This window comes from Lentinus tigrinus, assembly GCF_003813185.1.
Source record: "Lentinus tigrinus ALCF2SS1-7 unplaced genomic scaffold L226scaffold_1, whole genome shotgun sequence".
Taxonomy (NCBI): Eukaryota; Fungi; Basidiomycota; class Agaricomycetes; order Polyporales; family Polyporaceae; genus Lentinus; species Lentinus tigrinus.
Genome location: NW_027137910.1, coordinates 115,515 through 131,278, shown reverse-complemented (window position 1 = coordinate 131,278; position 15,764 = coordinate 115,515). Strand labels below are relative to the sequence as shown.

General features: G+C 57.6%; 6 protein-coding genes across 6 annotated transcripts; 3 read left to right on the top strand and 3 right to left on the bottom strand.

The window, feature by feature from the left end:
- Positions 1–4: 4 nt before the first annotated feature.
- On the bottom strand, positions 5–1,065 carry L226DRAFT_555746 (uncharacterized protein). Its single transcript, XM_067683075.1, has 4 exons — positions 953–1,065; positions 806–899; positions 619–747; positions 5–550 (listed from the first exon to the last, which is right to left on the bottom strand). The coding sequence occupies exons 1-4, from the start codon at positions 1,002–1,004 to the stop codon at positions 115–117; spliced, it is 711 nt and encodes a 236-aa protein (XP_067542129.1). The 5' UTR covers positions 1,005–1,065; the 3' UTR covers positions 5–114.
- Positions 1,066–1,121: 56 nt separating this feature from the next.
- On the top strand, positions 1,122–2,671 carry L226DRAFT_527832 (uncharacterized protein). The gene has a single exon (XM_067679198.1). The coding sequence runs from the start codon at positions 1,164–1,166 to the stop codon at positions 2,232–2,234; it is 1,071 nt and encodes a 356-aa protein (XP_067542128.1). The 5' UTR covers positions 1,122–1,163; the 3' UTR covers positions 2,235–2,671.
- Positions 2,469–6,713, bottom strand: L226DRAFT_1095 (TrkH-domain-containing protein). The gene is made up of 20 exons (XM_067672113.1): positions 6,332–6,713; positions 5,860–5,987; positions 5,217–5,796; positions 4,825–5,149; positions 4,736–4,775; positions 4,569–4,681; positions 4,501–4,512; positions 4,402–4,449; positions 4,312–4,349; positions 4,205–4,245; positions 4,144–4,151; positions 4,072–4,086; positions 3,943–4,020; positions 3,821–3,886; positions 3,600–3,761; positions 3,505–3,544; positions 3,424–3,452; positions 3,125–3,366; positions 2,897–3,061; positions 2,469–2,839 (listed from the first exon to the last, which is right to left on the bottom strand). The coding sequence occupies exons 1-20, from the start codon at positions 6,486–6,488 to the stop codon at positions 2,703–2,705; spliced, it is 2,424 nt and encodes an 807-aa protein (XP_067542127.1). The 5' UTR covers positions 6,489–6,713; the 3' UTR covers positions 2,469–2,702.
- A 564-nt stretch (positions 6,714–7,277) lies between these two features.
- L226DRAFT_450850 (Rgp1-domain-containing protein) lies at positions 7,278–10,460 on the top strand (the record flags this gene model as incomplete). The annotated part of the gene is made up of 6 exons (XM_067674978.1): positions 7,278–7,764; positions 7,835–8,848; positions 8,902–9,081; positions 9,143–9,496; positions 9,552–9,685; positions 9,744–10,460. The coding sequence occupies 6 exons, from the start codon at positions 7,278–7,280 to the stop codon at positions 10,458–10,460; spliced, it is 2,886 nt and encodes a 961-aa protein (XP_067542126.1).
- A 1,206-nt stretch (positions 10,461–11,666) lies between these two features.
- Positions 11,667–13,846, top strand: L226DRAFT_450264 (PSP1-domain-containing protein; the record flags this gene model as incomplete). Its single annotated transcript, XM_067674935.1, has 4 exons — positions 11,667–13,435; positions 13,495–13,602; positions 13,655–13,732; positions 13,786–13,846. The coding sequence occupies 4 exons, from the start codon at positions 11,667–11,669 to the stop codon at positions 13,844–13,846; spliced, it is 2,016 nt and encodes a 671-aa protein (XP_067542125.1).
- Positions 13,847–14,510: 664 nt separating this feature from the next.
- Positions 14,511–15,649, bottom strand: L226DRAFT_496470 (uncharacterized protein; the record flags this gene model as incomplete). The annotated part of the gene is made up of 2 exons (XM_067677562.1): positions 14,511–15,408; positions 15,474–15,649. 2 exons carry the CDS (start codon positions 15,647–15,649, stop codon positions 14,511–14,513), a joined length of 1,074 nt encoding a protein of 357 aa, XP_067542124.1.
- Between the last annotated feature and the right edge of the window lie 115 nt (positions 15,650–15,764).

Genomic DNA, 15,764 nt, shown 5'->3' with positions numbered 1-15,764 from the left:
CTTTACTCTTGGAACAGCTCATTGCAAGATAGCTTCCTATTCTCGTACATACATACACATCCTAGAACCGATTCCATGATCCATGAACACGAACACGATGTCCTGAAACGGGTGTCATCTCCTGCGCTTCCCTTTGCTCGCATCCAGTACTTCCTCCTTGCGAGCTTCGACTCGCTGGAGGAACTCGACCTTCTCGAGGTACCCGCCACCACGTCTGTTGGCTTCGAGCTCCTCCTTCACGGGCTGGGACGACTCGCCCTCGACATGGGCACGCCAGTCCATGGCAGACTTATCGAGCGTCGTCAGCTTCTTGACGGGTTCCTTCTTTGAAGGAATGTCCGCCAGCTTGCTCTTGGTTTTACGAGGCCCGGGACGTTTCGCTAGAGGTTTCACCGGGATAGGCGCGGACGTCTCGACGACCGGTGTTACGTCACTGGCCTCCGAGATTGAGGCGGGGGCAGGCGACGTTGACGTGCTGGCATTGGTGGACGGTGTCCATCGCGGCCATTTCTTTGCGTCGTCGGAATTGGCGGGTACTTCTTTGACCTCGCTGACGAAGCGACGGGGAATGTTCATGGGTGAATGGAACACACCTTCATTAAAGAGAGCGTCACGCACGTTACTTCCTCTCCTGCGAATCGATAACGCTTGACAACCTTCACCATCTCCGGCGGTGCAGGTGCCTCGGCGGGCTTAGACGACGCGGTCAAGGAAGCCTTGAACTGAGCGTATATCTCGTCGCCGCTCCTGATCTGGGCAAGTCAGAAGGCCGATGTCCGTGTATAAGTCTCGAATAGAAACGCACTTCTTGCCATTCGTTGTCTTTGACGACGTGGATGCCTCCGGGAGTGCGTCCGTCCTGGCGCGTTTGGCAGCACGTCCTTGAGCCTCCGAGCCCTCTGTTGCACAAAGCTCTAGCGCACGCCGACAGGAAAGGGTGCATGCGGTTTACCGTCATCCTTTGGCGGTACATAGTCCGAGTCGTTGTCCGAGTCTGAGTCCATTGTCAGAGATAGTGGTGGAAGCAGGGAAAGATGGAGGAAAGACGGGGTATTTGCCGCTCGATGTACAGTGTGAAGTTTGATGAACGCGCGCTGGTCGTTACTTTTACCTCCGGCTCTCCCGCCTCGTCTTCCGCTCTCCCACCTCGCCTCCGCTGCCTCATGCCAGCGAAGAGCACCGACAAGGCGTCGCCGCCGACCGCAAACGGCGTCGCGAAGCCCGACGCATCTCTCGCGGTGCCTCCACCACTTCCGAACCCCTCCACCGGCAGCGCAAACCCGTCAGCCTCCCTCCACTCGCTCTGGGGATACCTGCAGCCCGCGCTCGACCACATCGTACGCTCCCCGACGAACAACCCCTCCAAGGCCCCCGCCATCGATGTCAGTTACCACATGGGCGTCCACACCGCTGTCTACAACTACTTCACAGCTCACTCCGAGGCGTCTCCAGCTCCAGGCCTCTCCGGGTTCCCCGCCCGCTTCTCCGCGCAGAGCGAGAAGGCGAAGGCCAGCGGAACAGACCTCTACGATCAGCTTGACCGCTACTATGCCGACGTCGCGCGCGAGATCTTCCTTGGGGCGCCGACCGACGACTCTACACTCATCCATTACCTCGTACCCTGCTTCAATCGCTACTCCGCGGGCGCGCAGTCCGTCAGCCGCCTCCTGAACTACGTCAACCGACACTATGTCAAGCGCGCGGTGGACGAGGACCGTGGCTGGCTCCGCCTCGCGGACGTTCTCGACGCTGTCGCGCGCACGATCCGCGAGGATGACACGCGGGAGAAGGTGCAGAAGCGCTTGCGCGAGCGCAGGACGGAGGAGCTGAAGAAGTGGGGGTACCGCGAGGGCGATCCGCCTGCGCGCGTCGCACAGATCGAGTCGTATGCGGAGGCGGCGAGTCCACCAGACCGCGTTGTGCCGCTTACCGCCGTGGCGTATCGAAGATTCAGGATGGAGGTGATGGATCCTTTGCTCGCTGTGCCGAAGATAAAAGGGAAAGGGGGAAAGAAGAAGAAGAGACCACCGCCCGCGAATGGCGACAAGCCGCCGATGCCGCGAGGTCGGTTGGCGCGAGCGGTGAAGGAGCTCTTAGAGTCGAAGGGGGGCGATGAGGAAGAGAAACGAAGGCTGGCAGGGGAGTTGGCGATCGCTTTGAGGACTGTTGGAATCAAGGTAGATCATCCGCTGCGCAAGAAGTTGGACAAGTACTTGCCTGCGGAGGACTCTTGATTCTGCTCGATTGCTCATGGTTGTTCGGACGTCTCTCGTGTCACCCCTTGTGTTCTTATTGCATGTTGACTCAGTCATGATTCATCCACGGGATGCAATGTTCCCGGTGCGTAGTGTGGTTAACACATAAGCGCTTGCTATATGGGATATACAGGTGGAGCTGCGGGACCTTCTAGCTTTTAGATGGACACTGATACCTACATCCCTGTTGTGATGGTCATTCTAGCATCGGCGACCCGCACAATCTATATCATTGCCGTCAGTACGTACCACGCCTGATGCGCATGCAGATAAAACGTCAGGGCCCCGATGCAGTAACACAACTTTGCTGTGAAAATAGGAATGGGACATAAATGCATGATGACTGGTATATTATTAAATGGTACTAATAGGAAGTGGACTCTAGATAGCAAGATACATAGCAATATTCCGGGGTAACTTCTAGTAATATATATCCAATCCGAACCTCTAGTTACCAATGTTCTTCTCGGAGAGTTTACCCTCAGTCAACGTAGTCTGCGCTTCCAGGACTGCTGGTTGACCCGACGCAGCTGGCTGGCTCTGACTCTGGGCCTTCGCAGGGACCAGGTCCTCGGGAAGCAGAACTTGAGAGAGGATCGGCGTCAGCGCAATCCGAGAAGTCGACTAGAGAGAGGACTTACTTGCTCGATCTATTGCCACGGGCAGACCACGATGCCGCCCGCGGACCATGATTACGATGACGACGAGCTTCGATAGAGGTCCGAATGCGCCCGAGAACGCGAAGTTCTCCGTGGGTATACCTAGCGTCAGCCCGATACCACCGAAGGCTGATACGAGCTCGAACACTGCATTGTCAGCCCAAGGCGGCTGGTTAGTACCTTGATGAGAGAAATGAAACGCGGACCGACCTATGCGGAAGAGGTTGAACCATGGTGCGTTGTCGTCGTCCATGATCTTGGTGCGCTCAATGATGCAGATGAGGAAGATCGCCCATACGAGCCACCAAATGTCGAACGCGACCTGGCGGCGCAGGTGCCAGCCGAAGTACTTGCCAATTCGCTCGCGGCGGGGGACCTTCTCGTTGAGATCTGGCTCCTCGTCTTCGTCCTCAGGCGGCGCCTCGAAGACGCCCAAACTCTTCTCCTCGTAGCTGTTGTTGTGCCCGTCAGCAGAATGCATGAGCAACTGGAAGAATGTGAATGCTTACACGTTGGTTGAGCGGATACTAAGTGCAACCTTGCGGGAGTTGAGGGGGTAATCACACTACTGGAAGAGTCTTGGGACGTACCGGGTAGACAGCGATGTACATCATGATGACACAAAGGAACCTGGTTTCACGCATAATGAGTACGTCTGCTGTCATGTCCATGAATAAATACATACTGGAATGAAGGTGCCAGAGACGACAAAGCCACAATCGCGAAGCCAGACGCACGTACAGCGAATGACTGGAACAAACCCGCTACCGCACGGGTTCCGCCAGGCAACGAATCCGTGACCTCCAGGCCAATGTCAAGGACGATAAAGCATGTCCATTCGATGATGCTGGCCAGGGAGACCATTAATAGGATGGCCAACACTATGTCGTGCTGATTCAAACTCACGTAAAGACAATCAGTGTCGCGGTCAAATACCAGGTGACATGCGACGGGAAGAGGTACAGGAAGCAGCTGGATAGCCGGTCAATTCGCGAGGAACAATGGAGAAGCATCGTTCGTAAACGTACCGACGCGGATGATCCATGAGGAAGTGAAGCACTTGGTCTGTTTGGCCTTCGTCCTTGACAAACTTTGTTTGAATCCAGCTAGATACGGATCAGCCGCACAACTCGTATATGTGATCAATCATTACGCACATGATGAGCCGCAGACTTCGCGTTGAGAGCGCGGTTAGTTCGCGTTTGCGAAGTTGTGGGTGTGGAACTTACAAGATGGGCTGCTCTACGATTAGTACTACACGGGACAGGCCGACGGTTCTGGAGCACTCACTAATCCGTGGTTCCCAGCCAATATGGCAAAGATGAGTGCGACTATCCGGTTGATGATTCAGCACATCAGCACTGTTCTCATGCTCGGAATCGAGCCTTGGGCCTTACAGATCATGAGGTACGCCTGCTGGAATGGCACCATCCCTCTGCGCGCATGTTAGCCAGCACGTCGAAGAATGGGTAATGGCAGTGACTCACGCGTCTACCAGGCTCATGCCTCCACCTGTATATGCGCCAACAACTTGACTGAAATACTTGTCACTTAGGAACGTTGGCTCGTTGGCATGTCAGACGTACAATATAGTGAACCTAATTCACGTCGTCAGCACCTCGGATCACACCGACTGTATGCAGCGTAGACGTACCATGACTTGTTGACCAAGCGAGGCTGACTGTTGAACACATCGTCATATGTGTGGGTAGTTGAAAGCCAGGGTGCGATCATGATGAACGAGATCAACTGAGTGCCGATGAAGTACTGCAACAAGGTCAGGAGAAACGTACATAAGACAGTAGGTTCGACGAAACGTACCAGGATGACGATATAACTGAGCATGCGCAGTGCCCGATACCTATCCATGCATCAGCATCAGCTCATAGCAAGGGATGCAAAGCACATACTCGATACCGCCCAACTCTTCCAATTGCTCATCGCTCAACTCGTCAGTGTTAAACTCCGAGTTCCTACCGATGACGAGGTCCTTCAGACTTTCACCAATCCATTTGAGGCTTTGTTTGCGCGCAGGATCATCTGCACGCCCCAGCATCTGAAGTCTTCTGTACGCATCTGGAAAGTACCTGCGTGCCAGTCGCCGGCCGAGCTGGACTGGACCAGGGAAGCCGCCTAAGCCCTGGTCCTTGTCGCGTTGGCCAAGGATATAGCGGTTGGACTCGGTGTACTCCATCTTCGGTGCAATCAGCGTGCGCCGGCGTGGTACGGGTACGCCTGCACGGCCAACCTGCGGTTAGTGACGGCTAGACAAACATGACATAAACCCGATTATTGCACTCACCCGGTCGTCTCCTCACCATGCCGTTGCTCCGAGCGCCCTCGAAAGCAAACTGGAGGTGCTGCGGTGGTGGCGAAACGGGTGACTGCGGCAATGGCATTGCGCCTGAGCGTGGCGACGAAGTAAAGGAATGCGCGTCCGCGATGACCCCTTGCTCCCCGTTCTGATCCTCGTCAGGATGCACCGTGAAGTCTTCCGAAGGGGAGAGACGTCCCGGGGAGTCAACTGATACTTCGACGTGCGAAGTCGAGCTCTTCCGGAATCCATTCGTCTGGTCGTCCTCGTCACGCCGTTGGACGTCGCCAGCACCGAGCGCGATACCCAGACCGAGGCCGGTCGTTGCGCCTCCTGCCAGAGCGGCGCCAATGCCGTCGGAGGCCTGAATGCCGTGGCTACCGTGGGTCTTGTGCTTCTCCGTGCCGTCCTCGACGTGCTTCTGCAGCGTAGAGGACGCTCGGCCAGTGATGACGCTACCGACGCGGTCGCGAATGGATTGCAGCAGGGTTTTCTTCCTGTGTGTAGCGATAATGTGTTGTCGGAAGTAGCGCATGCGGATGAGAACCATAACCCATGCCACGATCGTCTGTAGGGTTCATAAACCATGCATCAGGTGGACGAGTCCGCATTCCGGAAGAGAAGCACTGACCACATTGCCGACAGCCATCAGCACAAGCAAGATTACCTGCTGGAAAACGGTCAACGTGCTGAGGTTGACCGTGGACAGACCCGTCACGGTCAGGGCGGAGTAGCATAGGAACAGGGCATCTATGAATGCTGAAACTCATGTCAGTACTCGCCGTAGTACTCCTCAGGGAAACACAAAGAGTGCGACTCTGCGCGGCGGGTTGGAAGCGGAAAGGGCGCACTGAGCGCCACATGTGGCACGGCGACACGGTGCGGAGGGACATTCCGACCACAGCTGTGCCGGACGTCGATCATTTGTGGTTTGTCTCTTCCTTCTGGACCATGGTGAGTTGCCCTCCAAAGGACGCAACAACGTCCAGACCCTCGGCAATAATCAACCGCCACAGCAAACCATGCATACACCATGTCATGGTCAATCTTCCGATTCAAACCCATCCACCCATCCACTACCTCGCCAGACGGGGAACACTCACGTATGTGGAACTCCCCGTTCACAGCATAGAAAATCGCAGCGGCGACCAGAGGGGTCAATGTGAAGAAGAGGAGGTGCAGTCGGAAGAAGTTGACCTCTTCTTCGATCCATTGGCGAGCACGGGCGTAGGTGTCATGGAGCGAGTCGAGCAAGGCCATGCGCGTGCGGCCGCCGTCAAGAACAATCGTCAGAGACTACCCAAGGGGTTATGAGGAGTGCAGAAGGGGTATACGGTTGCAGATAAGTCGGATGCTGGGGCGGCGGGGCGTGCCTGGCTTGCAACGCGGCACACGCGATGGATGCACAGGCCCAGGGCGCGCGCTTCTCCGGTGGAGCGCGGTTATAACATTGTTGAATTCAAACAACAACAGCATCGCGAAGTATCCATCGAGCAAACGATGTCCTTCCGCAGCTCGGAGGACCGAGCTGAACGAAACTTGCTGGAACATCAACTTCAGGGTGGTGCCGAGAGGCCAAGTACATGTATGCAATCGCAGGCTTTCCACCTTCCACCGAGATTATCGCGACCTCGAGCAATACAGATACGCCCTTAAAACCAGGTTAATAACCACCACATGAGCAACGGATGTCTTGGGACCCTCCCATGCTCTCGAATCGCTACACTGACCAGGTCCAGGGACCAGAGGACGCGATTCGGGGATGCACGTGATCGTGTGTTCCGGGCCGCGGTGACGGGAACGATGACGGGGCCCGGGTTGAGGCTTGTGGACGACGGCGCGCTCATCTTGCTCGACTTCGACGATGCCGCCGCTAGCAGCGTCTGCATATTGAACTCTTCTTCGCCTACTACTCGACCGTCCTTCGTGTGAGCATACTCGCCTATACCACCTCTCTTGCCGGTATCTTCCCACAGACGTTGTCCTACTTCCGAGTAAAGCCCTCCTGGACGCTACTCGTTTCATCCACCACACACCAGCATACGTGTCATGGCTGGTCCAGCTTCCCCCGCCGTCGACGAGGCCATCCGCGTCGTTGTAACCCCCTCCCAAGCTTCCTACTTCGCCGGCGAGCCTTTCTCCGTATCAATCACGCTCACCAACACTCGCACTCCCGAAGCACCCGTCGCTGCTCCCCGTTCGTCTTCTCATGCTCACCGGCGTGGTGCGCATTCCATCAGTTCTGTGCCTTTGTCTCGTCCTCCGACTTCACCTGGTACCCCTCGAACTGTCGTTCCTCTCTTCCTCCCCAGGTCGAATAATGGTGCAGGCAGCTCTACTCTACGCAAGGGTCTCATCGGCCGTAGTCTGTCCAAGTCCTCCGACGAACCCCCGTCTGCTGAAGTGCTAAGGAAGCGACTGCTTGCATCCCGCTCCCTGTCCGCCACACTCTCGCCCAGCGACCTACCGACTCTCAACGAGTCAGACGTACCTACTTCTCCCGCTACCCGCCTGCCGGCCTCTGGAAATGGTGACGGTGAGTATCTTGCACCGTTTCAATGCCCGCCTCGTCATACGGCAGCCCTGCTCACGTTCTCTCGTCACAGCGCCAGTGCCAGGAACACCCTCTCCTCGCATTGTTGCTCCTCTCGCCAGATCGCCCAGTCTTCCGCCTAATCACCCGCATGCGCGTAAGCAATCTGTCATGGACGGACAGTTGCAGTTACAAGACCTCCGCCCGCCATCTTCCATGTCTCCTTTTGCACCCTCTCCGAATGCGTCCATGTCGACATTCTCCCTTTCCCTCGATCCTATTGCTGAGGCAGGGTCTACCTCGCCTGACGCACCCGCGACACCTTACATCCCCTCCCCGGCACCTGAAACAGATATGTCAAACGTCCGAACCCAGATACCCTCTGGCCCTACGAACGCTTCCTTCACGAAGAAACCGAATGGGCAGCTATACCCTCCTGCTAACCCCCGAGGTCCACCACACAGGCCTTCTCAACTCGGCTTGGGGCATGGCCCACCTCCAGCAGCATCATCTGCGACTCACCTCAAGCCGCCCCGCTCAGCTTTCTCATCCACGTTCCCCGCACCGAACACAGAGCTCATACTGTATGCGTATGCTCAATTACTTGGTACTTTGACCATATCGCCGTTGGAGGACGCTCCCTCATCCCCTGATCAAGCACGTAACTTGAACCGACTTCGTGCCAGATTGCTGAATCCCAAAGCCATCGGTGGTGGAAGTATGGACATCACTTCTTCCGTCGGCGCCCCCGTATTGCCGACCACTGGAGCCGGACGGAGAGGGTCTCATGCTCGATCATCCTCGCTTTCTGCAGGACTCTTGTCCATTATCTCCCCTACGTCCGCTGCCCCTGCGCCGAGCTCTCAACCCTTCGTACCAGGACACCGAGCGCGGACAGCGTCAGTGTTCTCATTGTTCGGCAATGGACAGGGTCCCCCAGCCAGCAAATCGGCGGTCGGATTGGGGCTGAGCACTACTAATGTAGACGAGGAGGAAGTCGACCCAGACACACCACTTCCCACCTTGGATATTCAGCCTTCAATGCTCGCAGTTGATCTCAGTTTGGCTCCAGGAGAATCGAGAACATGTGCGTGTAATGAAGTTCGGGTTCTGCAATCGCGAAGGCTAACTGCGCGTTAGATACGTATTCGCTCACGTTGCCGGAGAACCTCCCACCCACGTTCCGCGGACGTGCGTTGAAGTTCTCGTACCAGTTCACTTTGGGCATTTGTCGTTCCGGCGGGAGCGCGCCTGGTGCTAGTCCGACGAGCAACAGTAGGGTAATGAAGGTGCCTATACGTGTGTACAACAACGTCGCAGGTGCGAGACCTCTTGTTGTCGCAAACGACTTGACGCTAATATGCTGGAAACGCAACTACAGTTGGCAGACCATCGTCCTCGTACAATCTCCTGTGGCCAGTCGTCTCGCGAAGAGGTCCCATTCCGCCTGGCAAGGTTACAGAAGGTTCGAAAGAGTCTCCCAAGAGCACAATTCCGCGAGCAGTACCGACCCTTGCACCGAATCTTGGGACGTATGAAGACTTGCAGGAATATTCGCGCAACCTGCTTGCATCGTTCCCTGATCCCAAGGCCACCGGCGTGCGGATCAAGTTACCTATCGATTCCATTCCCTCGACTAGCAGTGCAGACCTGGATAGCGAATTGGAGCGAGATATGGACCACCCGACTGGATGCCGAGAGGCCGTCGAGGTTCTCACGCGCAATCCGAAGAAAGGTGTGCAACCTGTCTTGGTTTTGTCCTAGCATGTACTGAGTAGACTGGGGAACAGCGTCATACGATGTCAACAAGGATGGGGTGAAGGTCGCGGTCCTCACCTTCCCGAAGAGTGCATACCGTTTAGGTGAGACCATCTTAGGTGTGGTCGAGCTCAACGATCGTCCACATCGAGCGCGCGTGCTCAAGGTATGTTGAATGAATGTACGGCGCCTGTGGTAACCGGGCTGACAATTCAATGCTGCAGTTGTCCGCAATGCTGGAAGCTCACGAGTCTCTCCCGAGTGCTATCGCCTCTCCGACGATGTCCCGGCACCTGCGTCGCGTGCATGCGGAGCATCATTCGTGTTTCATGCCAGCGACACTACGCACCACCTTCTCGCTTGATATCCCTCCAGATGCCAGCCCGGCATTCGAGACGACCTTCGACGAGTCGTCCATTGGTGGGGTGGATCGTATTAATCTGAGGAAGCCCAAATCTTCTCCTGGTGGTCTGGAGTGGAAGGTTCGCTTGTGCCTCCTCGTTGCGATTGCGTCCCCCAATGCACGGGAGGGTCCCGAAGGCGGTCGCACACGGCATCTTGTACGGGATGGCTCACGGGGCCAGTGGGGATCGTCGTGGAAGGCTGCGCAGACCATCGCACCTCTCGAGCGTCCTCTGCCCGTTTCCGCAACCGCCTCGCCTACGACGCCGAACGCCAACGGTCAGCTGGCACCGCCGACGCCCAGCGCAGCGCTCTCCTGGATGTCCTACTTTGCGTCATCGCTGCTCGGGCCAGCGAACGCCGGGTATCACGATGGTGACGAGGATCTCGAGGATGCAGATGGGGAGACTGAGGATGAGATCGGTGCGGAGGAGGCATGGCGGGAGGTGAAGGTGGAGATGGTCGAGTGCGAAGTTCCCGTGAAAGTGTGGCCTGGAAACACAGCGTTCAAGGCAACCGAGGTCGTGTTCGATGTTTGAGTCGTCACAAGCTCGTCCAGGTGAGCAGCTGCGGCTCATGTTGTCTGCAAGCCGTCTTCCTCAAGTGGTCTAACCCCTTATGACAGTTTGCTCTCTCGATCGTACGTGCAGGCTTCGGACGGATTCACACCGCCGGACGAGTGGAGCCCTCATGTCTTCCATCAACATCCTCCCCAGCTGCGTCATTAATATCCATTGTGCGCACTGGGTGTACCAGTGCCACGGTGCGGGGAGGTAGCCGAGAAGCCAAGTGGGCCGCTATTCCTCTTCGAGCTGTGCTCGGAATGTTGCGCCGAGGGCCACCCTGTGTCCGACGCGGACCTCTCGCTGGTCGACCATATCTGTCGTCTCCAGGCACGGAGGCAGAGGATGGGGCCGAATGGAAGCTGAAGTGGATGTCAAACATGTCGCACCACCCATAGGCTGGCGAAAGGCTAATGCGGGGAGGGCGTGAGTACAGCTCTCACTGGCTGTCGGACCATTGCTGCGATGTAGGGGTCAGATGCGGGCAGGGTCGGTCAGGTGTTGGGGAAGAAGGCGGGAAGGGGAGGTGGAGGGTTTGCGAAGTTCTGCGTGGACTGATGGCTGGTGTATGTTAGGTTAGCATTTGAGAATGAGAGGGGAGAGTATGGGAGAGCATGATCGGCTGAATAGACTACGGCGGACAGCGCGCGGCCTTGTGACCCGCAGTTGCCTTATTAGGGACAGGGGTGACCGAGCCACCGTCTCTCGCGCCGTCAGGTGAGCGAGCAGAGTCTACACCGCGATGGCCATGGCCCCGACCGACTGACATTCTCTTCCTCTCCCTCCTCTCCGACATAGACGACTTGTGAGTGCCACACATCCTCCTCGACGTGCTCGACGGCGCCGACGCTTCCCTCTTCCCTCTCCCTTCCAGCCTCCTCGCACGATCCGTCTAGACCGCTGTCGGAACATCGTAGAGTCGACGCGTGTACAACAGCAGAGCTCACGACCAGGTGTGTTCCAATCTCCTCCATCGTCGTGCGTGCTGCTGAGCGCGCCCTCCAGACTAACGACCCTAGAGGCAAAACGAGCGTGTACGCTATAGTCATCTAGATCCGCTACCCCGCACAGGCCACAGGCCGCAGACACCCCCTCCCCGCCCCTCTCACACGACTTCTCAATCTGGCGACCGTCCACAATTACCAGCAGCTTCGCAATCTCGGCGTACCCTCCTTGAGCGCGATGCAGACCCCCACCCACCAGCAACACGCGTCCGACGACGCCGACCGCCAGAACCGCTTCCTCTCGTCCCATGGATCCGAGACGCCGAACAGTCTCAGTCTCCGCGAGCGTGCGGCAAGCCAACCTCCCCACTCGCAGAGCTTCGTCCCGCCCCCGCCCCAGCCTGTCCGTATAAACTCCGGAGGTGCAGGCACTGGGGCCTGGGGCCGCTTCTCGTCCGGCCTCAATCCGCTCGCTCAGTCAGTTCCCACGCGTAGTGCTTCCTTCTCTTCCTCCCCTTTAAGTACCCATAGCCCCTTCTCATCCGCAATGCGCGACTCCCGCTTTGCGTCCACGTTCGAGGACGACGAGTCCGAGGCGCTTAGCGACATTCAGGACCCGTACGATCCCTACGACGAGCGCTTCCAGCGCAACATGTCGCTGAGGGGACGGACCTACACCGGAGATCTTACGCGGAGCAGGTCCCAGTCGCTCGCGACGTCGCGCCCCGGGGCTATTGGCAGCGGCTTTCCTGGTCAGGGTTTTGGGCAGTGGGATGGGTCCACTCCGCAGAGTATCCCGACGAGGTACGACTTCAAGACCCCGACGAGTGGCAGTCGGTACGGCTCGCTTGGCGCCCTAGGACGCTCACCTTCAAACGGATACTCCCAAGGCTCGATCACGGACCCATCAAACATGAGCCCCTTCGTGCGGGACGTGGGCCAGATTTTGTTGGACGACGGCTCCGCGTTCCGTGAGTTATGGGCAGGGATGAACCCTCCGCGCGACGAGAACGGCGGTGGAGGGAGCGGCACGACCAGTCGACGGCACAGCGTCAGCGTTGTGCAGCCTCGGCGACCGATCGTTGGTTTCAATGCGCCCAACGCGGACGTCACAGATGACTCCAACAACGTCGGGTCGTTCGCATCCGCATCGTTCGGCGGTGGAGGCGGTCTTCTGCTCACGGACGACGATCTAGCTAGCGATCTCGGCCTGATGAGCATCAACGACCACAGGACGGTCACGTCTGTGCAGCCGCCTTCGCAGCCGTCCTCACTGCCGATCTACGCACCCTTGTCCAGGAGCCCGCCGTCTGCGGATCGCGTTTCTCCCTACCAAGCGCTTCACCTCAACATCCCGGGCGGCGCGGGAAGCTCGTACTCTCGCCAGTCAATCGTCGGTTCCCCTAGCGATAGCGGCCTGTCCGGAGGGAGCCCTTCACGCGGACATATCGACCAGTTCGTGCAGGAGGGTAACCTCGGCCGTGAGCCATCACGGCCGCTCATGGCGCGGTACGTCCCGGGCCATGGCATCCAACAGATACCCGAGGGAGGCGTCATGCCGTCACCACTCTCCCCTGCGACTCTTCGCAGCCCCTCGCATTATGGTCAGCAGCAAATGCAGCGACGCTCGTCCGATGCGTCCAAGCCTCTCAACGAACTCGGGAAGGGTGTACCGCTGCACGCGGTCCCCACGTCGTGGCCGCTCTACATTGTCGAGTTCAAGGCAGGGCGCACGGACCTCTTCTACTGCACGGACCTCACGCAAGACATTCGTGTGGGAGACTTGGTCATCGTGGAGGCCGACCGGGGCAAGGATCTGGGCAAGGTTGTGAATGACACGATAACTCTGGCTGAGGTCGAGGCGTTCCAGAAGCAGCAGAAGCTGATGAGCATGGGACATGCTGACGTGCATGGGGTGCCGACGAGCCCGACCGGTGCGGCTGGCGGCGGTGTCAAGGATATCAACCCGAAGATGATTTATGGCAAGGCTCAGCACCGGGATACACAGTACGCCACTTCCTCCGTTCGCGAATTGTGGCGATGGTATATTGATGCATGTTCGGCAGGGGTCTCGCTGCGAAAGCGCAGGACGAAGCAAAAGCACTTGAGTTGTGCCGCAATAAAGTCCGACAGAGGAAGTTGCCCATGGAAGTAGTTGACGCGGAGTATCAATGGTGGGTATCGCGCAGTTGTGTACGTACTTCTGTCTGCTGACCGGTCTTCCAGGGATCGCCGTAAATTAACGTTCTACTTCGTCGCCGAAAAGAGGATTGACTTCCGAGAACTCGTGCGAGAGTTGTTCCGGTACGTCATAATCATCTCTGCCTACCAGCTCGCTCTGAACGTGCGGTTTGTAGGTTGTATAAGACCCGCATCTGGATGGCCTCCCTTGGAGGCACCGGCAACTACGAACAGTGATTATCTGGGTCGCTGTCAAGCCGTCGCAATGGCCGCATCTAGTCGTGCAAGATCTCCGATTATACCTTCTCGCTGCTTTTTACCGCATGCATATACTCTCCCGGTCTTCTGCATCGTCTCACAGGGGTCGTGTACGCTATCCGCCGGCCGAAGATAACTTAACAATGTGTCGCCCATCCTACCACGGACCTATGACGATCCTGCTCTTCCCACACGCTCCGCAGTCTACACTGTCGTAATTATCGATATCGTCCCTGTACAACAGCATGGTCTGTTTTCGTCGTTTGCTGGCTGTTGTCTGGTTGCTCAGACGGACATGTGTCTCACGCCGTATGCTTGCTGCTTGCCCCCCAATCTGCCTCCTAATAAGAGGCGAAAGAATGTGGCCTGGTCGGGTCTAGTGGATACCACCCGCTGGTGCTCATAGTCGTCGACTAAATAAATGTATCAGTACTTGTAGTCTAGTGGTATATATGCCTTCGTCTCCCTACTCCGGTCAGCGGGTGCCAGGGCCTCAAAGGCGTTCTCGAGGCTTATGACATCAAGCAAGCCGTCCATGGGCACAGTGCACAAGTATCCCTGGCCGTGTCGATGAAGGCGCAAGCGGCCTTCTGACCTTCTGGCCCGAGGGTCTGCAACATTCTGCACTTCCCCTCGACGTCTGTTATGATTGCGCCTCTGGTCCTGCAGCATCTGGTCTCGGTTCAATGCATGCAAGCCAAACTTTAAACCAACCCTGGCGTCCTGTGGTAGGGTCAATACCTTCAGTGACACCCTCCCCGTCCATAGCTGGGAGCAAGAAGCCAGAACGCCTGTACACCCTCTCTGCATCTGCGACCGCGACGTTGAGGTTCACCTCTTCCTTAAACCCCACGGCGGGCCGTCCTTCCTCTATGGGGCGGACGTCATACGGCGGCGCATTGAGGTAGTACCGGGTCACGCCCCGGACCATAGCCTCTGCGATGCCCTTCCGGCGGTGCGCCCTGGACACGAAGGCGTTCCGAATAGCGATCGTACGCGGGGTCACCCGTCCGAGCACAATGTACCCGGCGGGCTCGCCCTCGACGCAGACGTACCACACCAGCCCAGCTTTCACGGGCCCCTCGACCGCTGCGAGCGCGGCCTCGCGAGTGATCACCCGGTGCCAGAGCGTGTCTGCCTCGTAGCCAATGTGGAGCTGCGCGATGGCTTCGAGATCGTGTGCGGTGGCTTGCACGATGATATGCGGGGATGGGGTTGAAAGAATAGGAGGGAGAGACGCGCGGTTCACGTAGGTGACGCGTGAACCCCAGTCGCCGGGAGTCATGCGGACGTGATGTCCTTGTGCGCCCAGGAGGGTACACCAGGCGGCGACGAAGGTCTTGACCGCGGCATCGGGCCCGATGAGCTTGTCGAGGACGAGTGGGTTTGGGGTGAGTTGAGCGAGGGTGGAGTATACAAGCAGCTCGATTGCAGGGCCGAGGATGCCTGGGTTGGCGGATGTGCCCTCGACGAGTGCTTGAGCCGTGGTAGGGACAGACATCATCCATGCGAAGTCCGTCTCTGTGTGCGTCATGGAGATTCTGAGAAGCGGTGTTGGTAAGTATTCGAAAGTATGAGGTGGCTTGAAAGCGGAGTGAATACTCACAAGAGGTCGTCTCCACGGTAGATGGCCAACAGGTACACCGGGAGAGCCTGGGACACAGCAACGCTGCTGAGGTAGTTGTATAATGAGCCGATGCAGAAGTTCATAGAGGTGTCGTCGAGCTTCGTCGTTGCTTTGAGAAATGCTTGTGGGCCCCGGAAGCGGACGAATCGAAGCATTTCCGAGTCAGCTGTAGACATCTTGTGCCTGTCGGATGCTGCTGTGCGGGTGCTCCAGAGCATAGAGTGCCGCCATCTTATAGTGCGGGTCCAGCTGGTAGCAAGAGACGCACAA